This window comes from Lichenostomus cassidix, chromosome 3 (genome assembly GCF_008360975.1).
Source record: "Lichenostomus cassidix isolate B80296 chromosome 3, HeHo_3.0, whole genome shotgun sequence".
Lineage (NCBI taxonomy): Eukaryota > Metazoa > Chordata > Aves > Passeriformes > Meliphagidae > Lichenostomus > Lichenostomus cassidix.
The window spans coordinates 76,632,971-76,654,131 of NC_139483.1; the positions used below are offsets into that span (position 1 = coordinate 76,632,971).

Sequence of the window (21,161 nt, forward strand, 5' to 3'; positions counted from 1 at the left end):
CACTGCTACTTTTAAGTATCAACTAGTTTAATAGCCACTTACTATAAAAATATTTAAGGAGCATTAGAGCATGATTTTTAATGTCTAACTGCCCAACTTGCTTGAAATCTCCGTTTTCAACGAACAAAAGAATCCTAAAATGACATGTCGATTAAAAAAGGTAAATTTTTTTTTTTTAACACCACGAATTCTTAGTGAGCTATTTAATCTAATCTCTTAATTAAGCCTGAGACAGTTAAAAGCTGAGAAAGACCAAGTATTTCCACAAATGCACTAAAAGGCAATCAAGTAATTTAAAATCACGTACTGGAAGTGACAGACACACACTCACAAAAGAAAAACAAGAGACATGCTTAAGGGGAGGCCAAATTGTTTTATTTAATTTTTTAGTGACCAATTGGATTTTTGGCAGAAAGCTCTGCTCTTTTTTTTTAAGGGTTTTTTTTTTTAAGGTTTTTTTTAACATCTTTAAAGAAATCAGCAGTGCTCAAATTGTGGGTTGGAATTTTACTCAAATTCCAGTAAATTTTAAAAACAAACAGATGAACAGGAATTCCAGATAGTTTCCAGAGCAGAGGACAAAACTTCACATTTGTATGAAAATTCCATGTTTATACTTGATTGGGAAACAGAATGTAAAATTATTGTCAGTAGTGCATGAATAAAACATTCACATTTTATCTGGAACCTTAATCAGAAAGCTGTACTCTCCTTCCAAAATTTTCATTACCTTGTGCAAAGCAAGTCAAGTCTTCATGTGTCAAGCACACACGTTAAATTGTCCATATTTTATATACAAGACATCTACCAATCAGGCAGTGCAAAATACATCCTTTCATAACAAAACTAAAATGTACCTCTCAAAGTATGAACAAGAATATACACATAATACAAGATGTACACTATTTACACAACCATAAAAAATATAATACAAGGATTTTTTTATGTGAATATAAGACTTGACAGTCTTTTGCACTTTTTGTTGCAACAAGGCATGTTTAAGTTTCCTGGATGGAGTTTTCTTTGCCAATTACTCAAGGGATCTTGGAAACTATGCTTGAACTTTTAGGAGAGTTTTCAAGTGGACTGCCATCAACTCCCTGTTTTGGTCAGACAGTTCAGCTGTGCCACCCACCCAGTGGCTGGGAGGCTTTGGAAGGACACTGGGAGATGGTGGGTCACTAAACTTTGCCCCAGCGTAATTTTCTTTTTGGCTCACTTCGTTTAGGGTGATAGGTTTCTTGGACTTGGCATTTCTGAAGTTCTCTGTGTTTTTAAGTGGCTTTTTCTCCTGCTTCTGAACTATTTCCGGCGATACAGAATCCTGCCAAAAGTTCTCTATCTTTTTCGCCGAGGCGATCTTCGTCACTGGCGTGTTACACTTACTCTTCTGCCTGTTAATCTTTGGTTGTTCACACAGGTGTAAGCTGTGAACGGGCTGGCCGTAAGGGACGGCCGCTTTCTCTGTCTTTCCCATCTTGTTTTTTAAGAACTGCGGAGACAAAGAAGAGTCACGTCAACCACGATCCCTCACCGCTCCCGACACTTAGTGAGGCGCCGGGGGGCCCCCTCAGACAGGGGGAGGGGTACCGAGCAGCCCTCTCCCCGCTACTCCTCGCTTATCCCACAGGTTATCCACCGCTCGCCTGGCACGGCCGGCCTGAGGGCGCCGAGCCCCCCCCGGCCGCCATGGGGCGCTGCGCACCGCGCACGTCCCGCCTTCGCCGAGCGCGGGCCGGGGGGCGGGGCTGGCGCGCGGCCAGCGGCAGGGCTAAATCCGGCTTGTTGCTGGGGTGCAGCGCCGCGCGCCCATTGGTGGGCGCCGGGCAGCCAATCGCCGCCCGCGGTTCGCATCCCAGCCCCGCCCCGCCCCGTCCGAGCGTAACGGAAACTCTGCCGCCCCCCCACCCCGTCCCCCCGCCCCGCTCTGAGGGGGCGCCCCGCTCGCTGCTCCCCCCAGCCCCGAGGGAAACGGAAAGCGGTCGCCCGGCTCACCGGGCACCGGGAGAGGACTGAGGAAGGACAGACAAGTGAAGAAAAGTAGCGCAGCCCTGTCTTTACCTCCTTCCTGAGGGGTTTGCCGGGCGCGGGTCTCGAAGGGGCGGGCGCGGGGGGCTCCTCCGGGGGAGCGTCCGTCACCAGGTCGGTTCCCAGCGGGGTCCTTCTCCCCAGCCCGGCACGGTGCTGCTGGTACTGCTGGTAGCGGCTGGGCAGGAGCCCCGCGGGGCCGGGCCGGATCTTTCCCTTTCTCCGCCGCACCCTCTTCAGCGCGGGGCGAGCGCTGCCCCCCGGGCCCGCCAGGCAGCAGCTGGGCTGGTTCTCACAGTTGTTGTCCCCGCGCCGGAGGCGCTGGAGCAAGGCGGAGGGCGGCAGCCGCCGCGGGTCTTCGGTGCCCGCCGAAATCCGAGCCAGGAAGGGCGGCGGCGCCGTGGTGGTGACCATGGTGGGACGTGGGTACCCAGAGTTGTGCCGAGGAGAGGGGGTCGAGCCCAGGCGGGGACGAGCGGGTCGGGTTGCTGGGGAGGAGCTGCCCGGGCTTTGTGACGGGCTGAGGAAGTGGTGGCACAACCGGAGCTGCCGCTAGGAGAACATGGCGGGGGAGTGAGGGGAGCCGCCAGCGGCGCTCCGGTGTTGTTACCCGGGCGGGACCCGCCTACTTCCGCCCCCGCGCCAACCGCCGTGCGCTGACGGCCCCAGCACCGCCCCTCCCCGCCGCGCGCCGCCAATCGCGGCGGAGCGGCGGCTTCTCTGTCCTCGCTCCAGCCAATCGGAAGCGACACAAACACTTGAGGCCGCACCTCCCCCGGGGGCCGCCCAATCCGAGCGGGCACGCCCCCTGTCTCCGAGTCACGGGCTCGCAGCGCGCGGCGGGCGGGCGGTGCTCCGCCGCCCAATCGGGAGCCGCAGCAACAGCCGAGGCCGCACCCCCGCGCTGCCCGCAGCCAATCGGGGGAGACGTAAACAGGCGTCGGCGCGCCCCCGGTGGGCGGTGGCGGCGGGCGGGCACGCGTCGCTCGCCATGGAGGAGCCGGGCCCGGGTGCCGCGCCGCCGGAGGGGCGGGGGCGGGACGAGCGGAGCCTGGAGGCCCTCAGCCTGGCTGCTGGCGGAGGGGCGGCGGCGGCAGCGGGGCGGCAGCTGTCGGAGGGGCGCCGGGCGACGTTGGCGAGCGCTCTGGAACTGGAGGGGACGGTGCTGCGCGAGGGGCGCCTCACCCAGTTCGTAGCCAACAACCTGGAGCGGCGGATCCGGCTGAGCGGCGCTCCGCGGGGTGAGCCTCCGGCGGGGGGCGGCGGGTCCTCCATCCCCGCCATCGACCCCGGGGCGCTGCAGGACGTGGTGGCCCTGGCCGGGCAGGTGGCGGCGCAGGTGGACGAGCTGCTGCGGAACGTGCACTGCGGGCTGCAGGCGCTGACGGCGCTCAGCGTCGGCTGCATCCAGACCTACCGCGACGGCGTGGAGAGCCTGGGCGAGGCGGCCGACCTCAGCATCCGCGCCATGTACGCACTGGTGGCGCGCTGCGAGGAGCTGGACCGCGCCATGCAGCCCGTGCCCGCCCTGGCCAAGCGCATCCGCGACATGAAGGGCACGCTGGAGCGGCTGGAGGGCCTCTGCAAGTAGCTGCTCCCGCCTCCGGCGCTGGATGGAGAACCGCGGCCTCGCCGCCGCCCCGCCCGTGCCGGCAGCGGGGGCCTGGGGCTGCTGCTCTCCCTCTCCGGCGGCCCCACCGCTCACGGCATCCGCAGCTCCCATCTGCACATCCTCGCTCGCTCTGCCCCCTGCGTGACTTGCCGGCATCAGTGCCCAGATCAGTGGTGTTGATCTGGAGGAAGGGAAATTTTTGTGACCGATGAAGGAAAAGGTCCTGGTTGAAAACCGCGGGGTAAATGGCAGATGGTGCTTTTTAGCTTCAGCTCCATTAAAGAATTTGGATTCCACATGCCTTACGCTTTCTATTTATTGAGGGCTAAGAGAAACTAATGAGTCCTAAGTAAAAGTAGCTGTTAATTCTTTTTAAATCAAATTCAAAATTGCTGTAAGTACCTGCTTGATGCTTACAGGCATATGTGCTTATTTGTAGTTGATTTGGTGCCTGAAGAGTAATTCTTGCCTATGCTGTTACAGCAAATAAACTTGCAGAACACTGCTGTTCCTTACAGGACACCGTTTTATGATAAGAGTAAATTTAATACATATAGTAAAGACACTTGTTTTCCGAGAAGAATATAAAGTCCATGGGATGTAATTGAGATTCAGATAATAACAAATCCATATGCAAAGTTCTAAATAAAAGCCTACAGATGAAATGTGCTTTGCCTCTATTAATCTTTATAGTTTTCACGGTGTAAAAGTTTAAATGGCATCACTGTGAAATGATCCTATTATTTTGTGGTTTGCTTTTTTATTGTTGGGCTTTTTTTTCCAGTTGTAAAAATATGTAATTACATGAGGAATGTGAATATGTGATGACATTACGTGGGTGTATGACTGACATAAAATGAGTACTTTGGAATAATTTATTTGTATAACTTGAAGCTTTTGTATATGTATCACTGTGTGCAGAAGTGATTTTGCTGTACAGTAAGCACTTCCTCTGAGACCTGAGAGTAGCTGAATTCTCTACTCACTAAGGTTCCTATGCAACAAGCCTCTTAGGTGATGCTCTCAGCAAACCATTTCGGTCACAAAAGGTCCCTGTAAAAAGATTTCAGCAGAGAAACGAGCTCACTGATGTTATGTAAGTGTAATGGTGCTTTTGGTGACCAGTGGCTCCTAGAAACCTTGGAATGAAGGTAGCCAGAAGTACTAAAGTCCTGTACCTGTGGTTGAAGAGCAGAAAGGTTTATGATGGGCAGAGCTGCTACCGCATCATAATCTCATTAAAAACACCCAGTGAGTGATGGACACTGATACCCCATGCTTCAGCATGTAGACAATACTGAATTTTAACAAAATAATTCATGTTAATACCACCCTGGTTTGCACAATGCCAGTCTTTGACCTGTTTTGAGCCCCTTGACCTGGCCATGTCTTTCCCTCAGCACAGGGGTGTGTTTCTTGTATGGCCTTGCAGCCCTAACAACAGAAGTCTGGTAGTGGGCTGTGCCAAGGTAGGGCCCTCTCAGGTACTGTCTGCTGGGGAGTAGCTGTGGCTCCAGAAGGGGACCAGAGACCTAACAGAAGTTAGGGGAGAGAAAAAGAACTGCCACTGCATCCCATGGGCCCAGAAGACATTAAAGATTGCTTAAGACCACAGCAACAGCTGTACTCTCAATAGTTTTGTTATTCCTGGGAAAGTTTGAACTTGTCCATTATGCAGATGCAGTAGTTTTGCTAAGCGTGTTTGGAATATGCCAAGAGTGAACACCAAAGGTTGATCTTGCGCAATTTGTAAGTACTTTTGAAATGTACAGGAAAGACCTGCAAGCTTATTTGTGTAGCCACATACGTACAGGTAACTCTTCATTCACACAAGCTAAGGTGAAGCCTTTAAAGTGTTTCAGTATACTCTTGGGTTTTGATAGTGTTTAATTTTCAGTCATCTTCATTCAATGCTAATTCCTTACTAAAATTGTTGAGTCTGTAGAATAAAGTTATTACTTTTATGTTTTTAATTTTTAGTGATTAGTTGTTGTTGAAGTGTTTCACTTACTGTGTTTCTTATTTGGGAAAATAATTTGAAAGCTAATTTAAACTCTGCTCCTGCATCTGCACAGAGACCTTTTAATGTGATTGCAAAGCTGGTTTCAGTCTAGGTCCTCGGGCAATAATTTCTGACACTGATGTCATTCATGTGATGAAAAAGGAATGACTGACTAGTGAATTGCAAGCATGAAGAAAGCAGTAATTATGCTATTTGGGTTTGGTTTTTTAATATTTGTCTGAACACAAGCTTGTTTGAAGGGCAGATTTAACTGAGTTTGTTGAAGTGGCTCCTGTTCCCCGGTGTCTGCCCTGTATGTTTGCCATCCCTGGGGCAGGCACAGCTGAAATGATAGCAGCCTGTTCTGTGCCCCCACAATCGATATTGATTTGTAACCCCATGGCTGCTGTTGTTTGCAGCCCCCCTGTCCGTACTGACCTCCATTTCTGCAGGCGTGGTAACATTTGCCAACTGAAATGATGTCAGCACAGCTCTGATGCCAGTCCTGCCCTTGAAATCCCGTGTGAACTACCTGTGAGCTACGTGCAGCTCTGTCACTTCTGGTGAAGCTGGTCCTTCTGCAGCCATAGACTTCTGTACTGCTCTTTTGATCCTAGTCCAGGTTTTCTTGTGCATATTCTGTGTTAATTCTAGCACTTTCCAGCTTTTGGATGTTGGGAGTGAAAACTTGCTGGGTCCTTTAGCCTTTCTTGCTTAATCTGTTGATGAGCAGTGTAAAACCATGTTTGGGTTTTCCAAGACCTTCAAATAGCTTGCATATATTTTCTTGCCTAATCACTCAGCTTTACAATTCGTTGCTTTCCTTATCAGCTGCCAGGTGAACTTCCATTGTAGCAAGATGGGCAAGGTCAAGGAAGAAAATTACAAAATATAATGATGTCTATAGCACTAACCAAAGCCAGATGCAGAATTAGCTGTGGACTAGGAATTACTTCTCTGCTCTGAGAACCACCAGTGACACCATAAGGAAGTAGGTTAGTTGGATAATTTTTTTTTCTAGTGTAAGATCTGACTGTGGAAATCCTTTTCCTGTTGAAAGTGTGGTTGGTTCTGCTTCAGTCAGTGCATTTTTAGTCTTCCCTCCTCTGTGAGGTATTATATTCCCTGATTCTGATCCAATTCCATATCTGTGCTATTTAAAGAAGCTTTACCAGGTACAACAGCTGAGAAAAAACCTGGTCACACAAAGCAAGAATGAACTTCACTGACATTTCACCTTTAAAACTATTTTTTCCAGTGTTGTTAACTGCATCAAATGTTCAGTAAGTAAATACATCAACTTTGTTTATGTCTTGTGTCTAAAATACACAAGACTTTGGCTAAAATGTGCAGCACTTTAATTTAAAAAAAAATTAAATACTACATTTTTATTTCAATATTGATAGGGCTGGAGATGGGTCAGTCTGTGCAACACTTGCACAACTGGCAGCGGTTGTTTGCCAGCAGGGTTGGACTGTCACGTGCATCGGCCAGGAAGCAGCAGCACTCCTTAACTGGGGGAGCAGAGAAGCAGTGATAAAACTATCTTGATTATTTTCCTAGATTACCTCTAGAAGTGCTGTCACTGTAATCACTATAATTGTTCGTAGAATCTGAGTTAACATTGCTGTGATTAATTATTATGAAGTACCTTTGTTGAAAGTAATTTTTATCAGAGAAGGGTAATAATTTATGTCAGTATTTTTATTTTTATGAATACTAGTTAGAGAGGTAGGAATCCTAGAATTTTATCCAACACTCTATTTCTTGTCTCAGTGTGACCAAGGATGTTTTGTCCTTGTTTTCTTTATAGAAAATGCTGGGAAAATTCTCACCACTGAACTTGCTTGTCAGACAAAGAGCTATGCCCACTGAGTTCTTAGGAAGGGTTTTGTTAAGGACAACTGCCTTCTCTGGAAGTACAGGTAAATTAAGGGGACAAAAATTCTTCAAACTTGCTCAGTCCTGGGTATCTGTTTTGTCAGTGGGATCGTTTAACTACATTCAGTAGCAGAAAATTCAAAAATTCTCAGGCTGAAATCTTAGATTTTTAATAAATGAGCTTTCTTTCAATGGCCTAATATCAGCAGTGAAGTTTACCAGCCATTTTCATTCTAATGAGATTTTTCTTGTCTAAACTTCAGCTGATGTCACTCAAGGAAATGCTAACCTGAAAATAAACTCCTTTAAAGTCAAAATATCATTTGACTCTGTTCCGCTTTCTGTTTTCACTGCCTATGCAATTTGTTTACTCAGTGGATTTTTTTTTCCCAGGCTGGGACTTTTCCAGTGACGTGTCCTCAGCTGGAAGAGGAGGGGAGTTTCTTACCACTGAGCAATATTGTGATTTTCCATTTTCCAAAACTTTTCTTGCATACCATTTATAGTTGATGATACCGATCTAGTTTGGTTTTCTTTCCCTCTTTAAAGAAAGAGATGTGCAACTACAAGCCTTTCATCTCTCCCGCTCCGATGCCGTCAGCTTTCTTTTGTCTGCTGAGAGGAACTGGAAAGTTACAACTGTGTCCTCAACCCCCTCCCTCGCCCTCCCCGTTCACCATTTTCGACAGCCACCAGCTGTACCACATTTCCCCTGGCAAAACCTTGTTCTGTTCTCATCAGTTCTCAGTGCTATTCTTTGATCCCAGTTATCTTCTGTCTTCAGTTACATGACTTACTACATCCATGTTATCGTACTGCCAAGGCTCCAGCCTTCTTATTTAGCTCAGTTATGTCCTCTTTCAGCTGCCCTTGTTGTTTTTCATTCCTGTTTGCCTCAAATTCCAAATGGTTATCTGCAGGTCCTGGCAGAGGCTTCTGCTGCCTACCTGACCTGTTCTCTTTTGATATCATCCATTCCTTATCCTTTAAAATGTCACAGTAAATTACCTTACACTTTCTTTTCTATAATTCCTTGCTGCTGTCTTCTGCAATATTTTTTGTGTCCAGAATAGCCACCACCAATTGTCTTGCTTTAAAATCGAACCTCAGGCACTAGCAAGTCATAAACTACAAACAGCAGATAATTATACTGAACAGGAGTCATTATAGAAAAATATCTGTAGTTGGAGAGAGCTAGGTCTTATTATTTGGTTCTGATCTATTTTAATAATATGCCAACAAATGCAAATAAAAATTACAAACTACTTGCAAAATAGTACAGCTGTGAATGCTGTGATGTATGTGGTAAGAGCAGTGAAAATCAATCACCTGCTGCTTACGTAGGCTCCCAAGGATGGGGTTGTAGATTACTAAATAGAACGTGACACGGTGAGGTGATGCAATATGTGAAAGTCCCCAAAGCAAACTGTATTGTTTTTTTTTTTAGTCATAGAAAGATTAAGTAAATACTGTAGTAAGGCTACTGCGAAATGAAATTCTAGTCTCCCTGCCTTCATTTAGGCATGCACTCACACAGGGCTCTCACTGACTTTACAAAGATCTGTATATATTTTTGTGGAAGTTTTGAAACTCAATGGGTTGTGTTATATTTATTACTTGCAACAAATGTTGTAAAGAAATACTGGTAAAGAAGGATGCGATAGAATGTTAGTACAGGATATGGCAAAGCAGTTCCTTTCTTTTGTTCATCAAGAATCATGTGTACCTACATTAGTATGGCAAATCAATTCCTTTTTAACATGATTATTCATACTGTCAGTGCTGCACAGACAATGGAAAAATGCAAGTCATGACCCAAGGACTAATTACATAAGTGATAAAACACGTGTTTAAAAAAAAAATTAATGTTGGGCTGTACTGGTTTGAACAGTTGTAAAAAGTCAAGCTTAAAAGTTGTTAAAATTCAGGTTTCAATAATGGCCACCTGCACAGTTCTTAATAAGTATGTACAATCTTTTTATTAAAATACCTAGCAACAATGATTGCAAAGACTTCAGTCCAACCAAATGCTAGGGTCTGTTTCTTACACTTTAACTGAACTGTGAGGTAACTGATTTGGACTGATTCAGCAAAATAGGAGTCATGGAACATGTTTCCCTTATGTGTTAATATAAACCAGAAAAATTGTGTAACTTGATGACGACTGGAATTTCCATAGCACTGTAGGAATTTTTGGTTGCGGCATTCATTCATCAGCATTTACAGTTGTGAAATCACATGTGCATGCTCTTTGTCCTTGATTATTTAGGATCTCTGCTTCAAGATAAGGGCCAGTACTTTGTGTCAGAAATAGTTCAGCTTGGCTAACAGACAAAACAAGACTGGGACAAAACTTACTTGTTTCTCTACCAATCTGTGAGACTTTGAATTAACTATCTTGCTGATATCCATTTGCATAATACCTGGGAAACAAAGGTTTCCTGGATTGAACATAACACCGTGTTACATAAGGTATGGTCAGCAGCATGATTTGTCACTGCTGCCTGCTAGATAACCTATCTTTAACAGTATGTATTACTTCTATGAAAAGGTAGCTGGATGATGCAAACACTGGGGAGTTGTATCAAAAGGTTTCTCTATTACATTGTTTTATGTGTTCGGCTATTTTTTTTTTGGTGATCCCTTTTCAGTTCTTAACAGTTCCCTCTGGGAATGCCACTACTGAGCCCTTTTTCCTATTCCCAGCTTTCCTTCCTGGTTTGTGGATTCTTTTTTCTAGGTTGCACTGTTCTAAACAACTTCTAAGAAAGTAAATTAGAAAATGTACTTTGTGCATACATCGTGTTGGCTAAGCCAGTGTGCTAGTAGGCTGAAATATTTTGGTAACCTATTTAATAGCAGGTGTGATTGAAAGTGAGTTCTCACTGTAGAAGAAGAGTTTTGGCGAGTAGCTGAAGAAGTGGCATGCCCTTAGGGCAGAAAGAGATCAGCGATCCTACAGGGAGATCTGCAAGTCTGGCTCCAGGCTGCTTCTCTAGCAGGAAGAAGAAAGAATAAATAGGCCAGGTGGTAGATTGCCTGTACCACCACAAATCGGCTGGAGTGGATCTGCAGGGCTGGCAAATACTCACTGCAGGCCACTCTCTCCTTCAATGGCAGAAATTACTTTATCTCCAATGTGATTAATGCTGTCGAATCTGGATGCACATTTACTTATCAGGCTTTTGGATGCTATGGTTCATGTTGGAGAAGATAATATTTGACATGAAACAGTAGATGAATGTAATTGAACCATCCTTTGTAGCCCTCACCCCACAAAAAAAGAGAATGCAGTTACCAATTTTTGTTCATGTGGTTTGCCACCCAAAAGTAAAAAAAGCTTCTTTATGGTGACAGTGGGTGTCATTAACAGATGGAGAAAACACAGCTAGATCAGAAGCAACAAGGGATATGACCATAGTTTGCCGACTGTTGTTATGTGAGAACTGTCCTGAGTTTGTCTTTTCTTTATTGCAAATCTGAAGAGACACAACAATAAAACTTTCCCCCGCTTTTTCTGTTACAGTATAAATGACAGGTTTGTTTCAAGATCTGGATTAATAATGTGAGTTGTGACTTTAATTAGTTGAGCTTTACACATAAAGCTGACCCAAATTTCCTTGGTACATCACAAACCTAAGAAAATCTAAGTCTCTGTTTTGGTACTTGGTGACAATGCCAGACGTGTTAAAGCAGCCTGAACAGCTTCTTTCCTGCCCAAGCCATGCCCTTTCCATCCATTCCACTTGTTCCTTTCCATCCATTGCATTTCCCCTCTGACTTTATCCAGACTGCTTGTGCAGCCACAAAACAAACCAGAGTGAGGAACTCACCCAGCTAAGCCCAGCAAGGAGGGGGTGGAAGATGTGTTTGTTTTTTGGCTGCATTGATTCCCAGCCTTGTCCCACTGCACAAACAGTTGCTCATCAAGGAGGAATCCTTGTGGAGAAGAAAGGGTGTTCCAGCCAGATGCACACAGCTGAGATAAGGGAAGTGCTCAGGGAGGCCTTGCAGCTGCTACCACTTAAATCATGTTGACCTGCAGCCTACAAAAGTGCATTGCTTGTGCTGGTGGTTGGGTTGGTCCCAGGAAAGAGGCCCATAGTTAGAAGCAGGGTTGCACTGAAAACAGTTATTAATGCCTTTGAATTTAATTTTATGCTGTTAGAGATATAAAAACTCTTTTCAGCCTGGCTGAAATTTCAGCTTCCAAGTGGATAAAGGAGATTACCTAGCAACAGCTCTACCCGATTCAAAGCTAATACAACTGCAGTACAGAGAAGAATAGAAAATAATGAAGTGGGTTGTTTTTCAGGACAAAATGTCTTGTCTTTTTGTTCTCCCTGTTCCCTCCGTGGTAATCAAACTTTGCATCTGAGACACAAATAATCAAAACAGGCTTCCTATTTTAAAACAGCATAACCTTGTGTATGAGCAGCATCGTGTCCATGCTGTTTATACTCATTTGGGCTTCTCTATCTCTGTGTCATTGTTTGATAATTTACATTTAATAAATCACTTTTAGTTCTGTTCACGACTCTTTGCTGTTGTGTAGCAACACATGCTGGCATGTTTCTCTAATTCTCTATGTTAGAGAACATGCTTAAGTAGGGCCTGAGTTCACCAAGACTAGTAAGTCTTTCACTGAGGTTTAGAAAGCCTAGAATGTTTCACGTAGCAGGTCTCTGAAAAAAAAATCCATTATATTAAAAAAATACAATATTAAACTCATTTTAGTAGATCTAGTGCCCAGAAAGTAGAAGGACATGTGAAGATTTTTCTCCCAAAGGGCGTTTTTGAGAAGCTGTTTTTGCAGGGCAGAGCTAGACATGAGACTTCACAAAGTAACTTTTATTCTGAAGTCACTTATGGGGAAGTGCTAATGTTTTCCAGTAAAAGCCTGCACCCTTTCAGTGTGTAAAGATTACAACCCGAAAACTTTAAATTACTCAGAGATCTCAAAAATTCATTTTAGGCAAGTTCCTTCCCTTTCTGAAGGAACTTAATGTCTCTGAGTAATTCCCTGAAAGTCCAAGAGTGAAGTTTTGAGTATAAGGATGATAAGGGCTTTTTTTGCATTAATCTTAACCTAGTAGTTAAGGTAAAACCAGCAGTGGAAAGATGTGACATCAACTCCAACTGTAGCTGTATGAACAGCAATGGACCAGAGGCACTAGGTTCTCTGAGGCCAAGTCTATTCTATCATATCCATCATAAAATATCATTGTACTGTGAAGCCTAAAGTGGTGAGAATGTGAAAAGAGTATGAGAAGTTACAAACATATTCCAAACAAAAATAAAATTCTTTCCCTTTCTCTAAGGAATGCTTGGATGACAAGAATTTACAATCTATCCAACATCTTTATTTAAAATGACATTTGCCAGTTTATTCTTAAAGTTCTGTAGATCAGTGGTGCTGTGGATGTACAATACTCCTCCCTCTCTCTACTTCGGAGTGAGGCTTTTTTGGGGAAGTGTAGCATGTGTTCTTGTAAAGCTTGTTCCACAATGTATTACCACCAGAAAGCGAAACTAACCTCACAAGAGCAACGTTTGAGCATCTGATTATATATATATACACACATATATATATATATACATAAAACCATGCATATATGTATTACCATAACTTAATTTGTATAGAATATATATCTATATTCTGATTTGATTTTTAAAGACTGGGGCTGCTGGGCCAATCACTCTGCTTTTGTCTGTACTCCCTTCCTTTGCCTTTGGCCAGTTTCTTGGGGTATTTTCAGGACTGCAAGCACCTCAAAAGAGAGCCTGTGGTCTTAATTTACTTTTGTACAATATGTTACACATATTTTGTATAATAAGGCCTTATAAATAAAATCAGGTTGTATGTACTTTCTCAGGTTCTATATTAGAGCTCCTACATGTATTATTCCTCATAGGCTATATATTCACATATAAAATCATAGTATATATATCTATAGGTACAAAATTATGATGCAGAAAGTCTGAGAGCCTATGGGTAATAATCTTTTCTTTGTGTGACTGACCACATCAGAAAAGGATTTCTGCCAGCATAGCAACCCAGATCTTAATCATCATGCATGCAGGTTTATGGGCTGAAACACTGACCCTGTCTTTGCTATTTCAGGCTATAAAGGAGTGATAACTCTCTGACAGCTATTGACTGCGCCAGTCTGCCTCCTGCACTAACCAGGATCTCAGTTACTCCATTAGTTTTAACCACAGCTTTCAGTTAGGGCAAGCTTTTTACTAAGGTGTCCATATTCAGGCACTTGTGAATGCAAGAGAAATTAGAAAGTGTAGCAACAGAACGCTGCTCTACTTTGTGGAATCCAGTCACTTCCCAGCCCAGCTCCAAAGACTATGAGTCATACTTTCCACTTAATTAAATTAGATGAGTTTCTCATATATTATGTCATACTTTGCCCTACTGCTAGTCATCTCCCATCGTGACATTTTAATTGTTTGATTACTTCATCCATACTCAAAGCACACTACTATCATATGATTCATTTTATGCAGTAGAACATATATTCTTCAATGTTACATGTGGATATTTTTTACAATGTAGATTTCCATTGAAAATCATCCTTCAGAGCTGATACAAATAGGGTTTCAGTTGTCTAGGTCAACCTGTAAGAACACTAGGTAGACCAGCGTTAATCTTCCAGGAATGACAGGCATCTTGCTTATTAAGCTTGTTGTCCAGCTTCTTATCTCTGATACATCAAACATACCATGTCAGCTGTAGAAGATCAATAGCAAGGCATCTTGTTTTTCTGGCCTACAAATCAGTGCTTGAAGTCCCAGCTGTTGTCTGTCTTCAAGCACACCAACCCTCTGGACACACACCTTTCCAATTCCTTCCCAGGTAGATCTGCTAAGTAAATCACCTACTAAGTAAACCACCTGCCATGTCTGCATGTCCTCATCTAAGACTGGTAATGTCCCCTGTAGCAGCATGAGATTTACACATCATCAGTGCAGCACACACGTTTGGTGGTGTAGACTAATAGCTTGGGGATTACCCCAAGCATGATACCCAATCCAGGCACCTGGATTTAAAGCAGCTCTGTCTCAAGCTCACTCTGTGGTCCCTGCCCATACAGAGATTCACTCCTCTGATTGAACTAACACTGTAATCCCTTAGAGGCTTGAGCTGAAAGGAAACCTTGAAGGAAAATTCAAAATTCAAATAGACTTGAAAGTAGGCTGTATATATAGCATCCATTAGTCTGTTAATTTTATTACTCTTAGAAAAAGGAGAGTGTAGTCTGTATTCTATTGAATGTCTGGGTTGTCTTCTGTTTGAAATTTTATTAAGGACTGTATCATAACCTCGCACTAGGGAATGGTTCCAGGAACTGATCTTTATTTTATGCTGTTTCCTATTTACTTTGGACAGGAGAAGTAACTGTGCTTTAACTTGCATCACTCCAAGTCTGTGAGGTCGTGGTGCCCCCTAATGTCCTGAAGACTAAAGACTGGCAATTTTGTTGCTTTCAAAGCTCCCCAAAGGAATAGCACTGTAAATGACATTTTATTTTCTCAAATACATTGCCGCTCTCAAAACTTTCTTTCAACATTCCTTTTTCATATTGTATACACATAAGGAATAAAATCACTTTAGTTTTGAATCTTATTTCCATTTTCAAACCTGAAAATATGATGTCTCAGAAGTTAGGTTCCTAAATATTTGTTGACATCAAACATATAGGAATTAATTAAAAAATGTTGGGCTCCTAGCATTTTCTTTTGATTTTTAGGAGTCAGTGCATACTCATAAATTTTTAAATGTAGAAGCCTACATATGTATTAGAGAACATACTAGTAAGCAACCATAACATTAACTTCCACTGAAATCTAAAACTTTGCTTTAATTTGACTATTACTATTTTTTTTTTTAATGATACCATTAGAATGGAAGTACTATTGGACTAAAACACAGCTACAGTAACAAAGTTAAAATATTTATTTGCCAGTACTCACCCTTGCCCACAAAAGATTAATGCATGCTGAAATCAGTCATAAAGGAACACTGTACTCCTAAGTCAGTTTGCCACGAATCTTAAACAAGCAAGGAATAAATCAATTGAATCAGTAAATAAAAACTATATTTTGCTATGTTCCATGTATGTACAAGCTTATGGCATCAAGTCTCTTTCCAGGTGAACACCTACAACACAAAGTGGAAATATATTACATAAATCATGTTCGCATACAGTTAGTTTATTTCACAGTTACTTTTCCTTAACTAAATCCTTCTGCAATCCCAGTTTAGCAAATAATCTATTTGTTGGCGTTTTTTGTTTGTTTTTTTAAGAAATGTATTTACTAGATAGAGTCAGAAATGTCTGCTTCATAGAGCATCCCAAGGGATGTTTTCCTTGTTATATTCCTTATTACTTTATGAACACATGGAAAATAATGCTACACTGAAGCAGAACAGTAATAGGATCATTGACCTGTATCACCTGTATCCATTTTCTGTAGAGCAGTTAAATTAATATAAGCAGCTACATCATTTATGATTATAATAATTACATACTAACGTAATTACATTAAAAGTATAAGATTATTCGTCAGCAACAATTTGGGTAAATGTTCAGTATGTAATTAGGAAAAAAGAGTTAAAATGTGTGTGTGTTGTTCCTGTGGGGTATTTTTTCAGCGGTTTAAAGTCCAGAAAGAACACAAACTCAGCTCCCCACTACCTAAAACAATGTGTCTGAACTGAAACCAAAGTAGTGATGACCATGGCACAGAGCTTGAACTGCATCCTAGGAAAATGACTTCTTGATTGCAGTGTCTGCTCTGCCAGGAAAAGGATTAAAATTGGTGAGCAGAAGCCAGAGTAAGTGTACAAGCATCTAAGTACCTCTAAGATAAAAGGAAATTGATACACAGTGAAGAGGAAACATTATATCATAGACTATTAACACCTTGCTGTTGTTTTCTCAAAACAATCCTTGAAAGCACCACTATGGCCACCCTCACACATCATTCGGACACAGTCATGTCAGCTTTGGAAAGCCACAGAAAGACATGAGGCACTTGGCTTTCTCTGTTGGTACACCAGATGAATCAGATTAACTGTAAGTAATGGTAGAAAGGCAAGCAGGACCTGCCTCTTCACAGAGTGTTTGATGCCACATGCAAACATCCCTTATGCCTAAAGAGTTTCAAAGTGTCTCATATGGCAAAGTCCATATATATGCATATAACACGTAACATCAGCTGTAAAAAATCACTTGCCTTGTCCACTGCTAAATAAAAGATACCCTCCCATTTTAAATATATATATAGTATATATATAATATATATGTGTAAAATGATATTTCTGATCTGCAGCTCTTACACTCATTTAAAAGCATATCAGAATCTTAAATAGATGATAAGGACAGATTAATGCTTGCTTATGATATCTTTTTGTACTGATCTTTCCCTCTGCAAATGGTTTCGTTCTTAATTTTGCTATACTGCTGACGTTACTGTACATTCCTCCCAATTTACTGAAATCAGATACTGATTATCCTGCAGTTCCTCTGCTTCTCGCTCTTTCTGAACATGCCTTGCACTCCAGTTTCACTTTCTTTTCTGGCGGTCTTTGGCACCACCTGGTGTCTGACTGTGGCTTGTTTGTTTTGTAAAGGAAAAATCAGCATCTTATTTCAAACATCATAAAGTAACTTTATAATGGAAGTGCATTTAGCAGTTAGGGAAAATAATATGATTAGTCTTTCACTGTAGCAAGACTTTCAATTTTAGCTAGGATGAAAAGATTAGGGTGATGACAAAAGTCTTGGAAGACAAAATTCAGAAACTTCTAACATGAGAACCTAATGACTCAGTTATGCAAACTACCTAACTGAATACCTCAATTACTATGAGAGGATATTCTAGGGAAGAAACTATGTGTAATAAAATCTAGTTATAAAATGCAGGAGAAAAATGCATAATGAAGTTTGTAATAAATTCTAGACAGATTAAATTATTTCCATGGTTTAAATGTATTCACAGAACCTAAGGGCTTCCTATTGTATCTGTATGCCCAACTTTGGTTAGTTCTGCAAGCTGTGGCACCTACTGACTTGCAAAGGCAGCACACCTGGCTTATGGCAAAACAGAAAGTCCAGACAGAACAGTACTGAAATGTAAGTAACTGGAAAATTAGGTACAAAAATAATCTACTGCTATTGTTTCCTAATGCTTCACTGAAGCCACCTGTACTGGTTTTGGCTGAGATAGTTAATTTTCATAGTAGTAGCTTGTAGGGTGGTGCATTTTGCAGCTGTTACCAGAGCAGTGTTGGGAACACTGGGATGTTTTAGCTAATGCTGTATAGGGCTTGCACAGCATCCATACCATTGCTGCTTCTCACACTGCTCTGACAGTGAGCACGCTGGGGCTGCACAGGAATTTGTCAGGGGACACAGCTGGAACAGCTGGTACAGTGCACCCCAACTGACCAAAGGGATATCCCAGACCATATGATGTTCTCAGCAATAAAAGATGGCAGAAGGAGAAGCAAGGAAGGGACATTTGGAGTTATGGTGTTTGTCTTCTCAAGTCACCACTGTGAATGTAAGATCCCAGCTTTCCTGGAAATGGCTAAATACTTGCCTGCCAATGGGAAATAGTAAATCAATTCCTTATTTTTCCTTATATTTATCTCAACCCTTGAGCTTTCTCACTTTTACCCTTCTGATTCTCTCACCCATCCTGCTACAGGCGGGAGAGAGCAAGCGGCTCTGTGCGTTTAGTTGCCACAGGAGTTAAACCAGGCCACACCTTAAATACTCCTTTCACACAGACCTCGTCTTAAAGCCTATGGAGACTTTTCACTGGCATTCTGTATGGAAACAAAGTTTTTGTTAAGCATACCTATCTGCATGCTATCTTCCTGGATGTGCTTTTTCACAAAAGAAATAGAGGCCCCAGGACAGAGGTATTCTTGCTGCACTAGCAAACCTGTTACATCCATGTTAGAGTAAACTGCACTATTAGCTGGAGAAGGATCCACCTATTTCCACCTCCACTTCTACCTTTACGGGAACCTCCAGCAAAAACTAAAAACACGGGAATTATGCCTGTCCAAGTCTCCAGCTGTTTTCAGCTCATTTCCTGAACCTAACGCAGTCTGCTACTCCAGTAGCCATGGATTACATTCCCTTGCAGGCATCTGCCAGTCTCCCCTGGGACCTGTGTGAACTCTTAGCCTTTGCAGGAGCCTCTGCTGGCCCTTCCTGCGGCACAAGTGATCCCCCTAGCTGCTTCCAGCTGAGCTCCTGCTATTTTCCTAGTGGTTCCAGGGTGCTCACTCAGAATCACAGAATCAATTAAGTTGGAAAAGTCCTCTGAGATCGAGTCCAACCTACGACCGACCACCACCACATCAACCAGACCATGGCACCGAGTACCACGTCCAGTCTTTGCTTAAACACCTCCAGGGATGGTGACCCCACCACCTCCCTGGGCAGCCCATTCCAACGCCTTATCATCCTTGAGAAGAAATTCCTCCTAATGTGCAGCCCAAACCTCCTGGTGCAGCTTATGACTGTCGTCTTGTTCTGTTGCTGGTTGCCCGAGGGAAGAGGCTGAACCCCACCCGGCTGCAGCCTCCTTTCAGGCAGCTGTGGCGAGCGATAACATTGTGCCTGAGCCTCCTTTTCTCCAGGCTAAACAACCCCAGCTCCCTCAGCCGCTCCTCGTGGGACCTGTGCTCCACCCCGTTCCCCAGCTTTGTGTCCCCTCTCTGGGCAAAGAGGAGGAGCCGGTACCAGTTCGTGACCCACTCCCTTCCCAGCCCGCCCCTGTGCCCCAGCCGACGAGCCCCAGCTCACGCTCCGCTCCTCCCGGCCGGGCACCACCCCCGCTCCCGAAGCCCCGGAAGCGGAAGCGGCTCCCGGCGCTCCGTGTGCGGCGGCGGCCGAGGCGGAGCCGGGTCTGAATGGAGGCGCCGCGGGCGAGGGGCCGCTGAGCGCCCCGGGGCCGCCCCGTACCCCGCGCTCCCTCCCCGCCTCCCTCCCTCCCCCCGGGGCCGCCCGGGCCCCGCCATGTCCTACAACAAGATCCCGCCGCGCTGGCTCCACTGCCCCAGGAGGGGACAGCCCGTGGCAGGTGAGCGCCCGGCCCAGTCCGGCCCTGCCCGGCCCCGGGGCGGCAGCGGGCGCGGCCCCCTCCCCTTTGGCGCTCCGCTGCCCGCCGGCCCCGCTCCTCCTCTGCGCCGGGGGCCGCCGCGGCCTCTCGCCCTCTGTCCCGGCCGGGGCTCTTTGTCCCGGGGCCACGGCTGTGCCGTGCCCCCCTCCGCCCAGCTCCTGGCCGATGTTTGTCCCGGAGCTGACTCCCTTTGGGCGGGAATTCCCCGCTGTTCTCCTTAAAGCCCAGCCCGCAGCAGCGCTTTGCCTTCAGCGCCGGGCTCGCTGTCCCTTCGGCCGGTGCCCCCTCTGACACGGACTCGCCCCGGCTCCCGTGCAGGGGTCCGGGCCCTCTCCCGTCCCCCGGAGCCTTAGTGCTGGGCTCTCGCTTCGCACTGGTTCAGTTTCGGGCTAAAACTTTTCCTGTCTGTCACATCTGGTGATGCAGCCAGGCATGCAGAAGCTGCCGTACCGGAGCTACTAAGTTGGTCAGAGGCTTGGAGCATCTCTCTTACGAGGAAAGGCTAAGGGACCTGAGCTTGTTCAGCCGCGAGAAGAGGCGACTGAGAGGGCACCTCATCAATGTCTATAAATATCTAAAGGAGGGTGTCAGGAAAATTGAGCCAGGCTCTTCTCAGTGGTGCCAAGCAATAGGACAGGAGGCAACAGGCAGAAACTGATGCACGGGAAGTTCCACCTGAGTATGAGGAAGAACTTCTTTACTGTGCAGGTGACCGAGCACTGGAACAGATTGCCCAGAGAGGTTGTGGAGTCTCCCTCCTTGGAGATATTCAAGAACCATCTGGATGCAATGCTGTGCCATGAGCTCTGGGATGATCCTGGTGGAGCAGGGAGACTGGACCAGATGACCCACTGTGGTCCTCTCCACCCTGACTGATTCTGCGATACCAGTCCTCTGTGCACTCTCTTCCATGTTTGGCTTTTTCCTGAAGGCTCCAAAGTCTTATTACTGTCGATTTGTTACTCCACCGAGTGATAGTGACCTTCCAGTCACCGGTGTGTTCCTGAGCTCTTTAGCTGGAAAATGAGTTAAAGTGTTGTACTCCAGTGTTACACTTCAGGACTTGTCAGTGGTTGCTGTCTTCTTGGATACTCTTGCCTGGTCTCGGTTGTTACTGAGTATCTGGTCTTCTGGCATCTAGTGGCAGTGAATTCTGTATCGGGTAGACACATTTTTGATTGTTAATTATCATACTGACTTCAGATGAATGTTTCCTCTGCTGCTTGGTATGAGATAGAGTACACACACACACATCTCTTTCCAGTTTTCTCAAGTTCTTCTTTCCTTTATAATGCAAGCAATTCCAGCCCCCAGTTTTTTGTTTCCTCCAGTATTTTCTGGTATTCACTCCTTTCATATTCCTCTCTGTCATAACGTAAAGGTATGTTTTCAAAACTCAACATGTGCTACTCAGCATGCTGCTTTAACTGGCACTGTGCCATGATTTGCTTAATAGTTACAACTCCCGTGTTTTCTATCCCA

The 21,161-nt window shown here is 44.7% G+C and overlaps 3 protein-coding genes and 1 long non-coding RNA gene across 4 annotated transcripts in view; 3 read left to right on the forward strand and 1 right to left on the reverse strand.

Annotated features, from left to right (window-relative positions):
- Window positions 1–353: 353 nt before the first annotated feature.
- Window positions 354–2,611, reverse strand: PNRC1 (proline rich nuclear receptor coactivator 1). The gene is made up of 2 exons (XM_085056365.1): window positions 2,062–2,611; window positions 354–1,492 (listed from the first exon to the last, which is right to left on the reverse strand). Exons 1-2 carry the CDS (start codon window positions 2,440–2,442, stop codon window positions 1,052–1,054), a joined length of 822 nt encoding a protein of 273 aa, XP_084912491.1. The 5' UTR covers window positions 2,443–2,611; the 3' UTR covers window positions 354–1,051.
- Window positions 1,897–9,056, forward strand: LOC146440030 (uncharacterized). The gene is made up of 4 exons (XR_014851015.1): window positions 1,897–2,040; window positions 6,474–6,637; window positions 7,456–7,567; window positions 7,917–9,056. It is a non-coding gene; the product is annotated as an uncharacterized LOC146440030 (long non-coding RNA).
- Window positions 2,591–5,613, forward strand: BORCS6 (BLOC-1 related complex subunit 6). The gene is made up of 2 exons (XM_085057418.1): window positions 2,591–2,601; window positions 2,698–5,613. The coding sequence occupies exons 1-2, from the start codon at window positions 2,591–2,593 to the stop codon at window positions 3,617–3,619; spliced, it is 933 nt and encodes a 310-aa protein (XP_084913544.1). The 3' UTR covers window positions 3,620–5,613.
- A 10,348-nt stretch (window positions 9,057–19,404) lies between the features above and the next one.
- Window positions 19,405–21,161, forward strand: part of RNGTT (RNA guanylyltransferase and 5'-phosphatase) — a 168,778-nt gene continuing 167,021 nt past the window's right edge. Inside the window, exon 1 of the mRNA XM_085056366.1 lies at window positions 19,405–19,640. Within this exon, the coding sequence (XP_084912492.1) occupies window positions 19,577–19,640 (64 nt within the window). The 5' untranslated portion in view covers window positions 19,405–19,576. The remainder of the gene's footprint in view (window positions 19,641–21,161) is intronic.

Coding starts and splice junctions, on each gene's coding strand:
- PNRC1 (XM_085056365.1), bottom strand. CDS start 2,442: ATGGTCACCACCACGGCGCCGCCGCCCTTCCTGGCTCGGATTTCGGCG. Junction 1,493..2,061: donor GCAAACCCCTCAGGAAGGAG/GTAAAGACAGGG, acceptor TTGTCTCCGCAG/TTCTTAAAAAACAAGATGGG.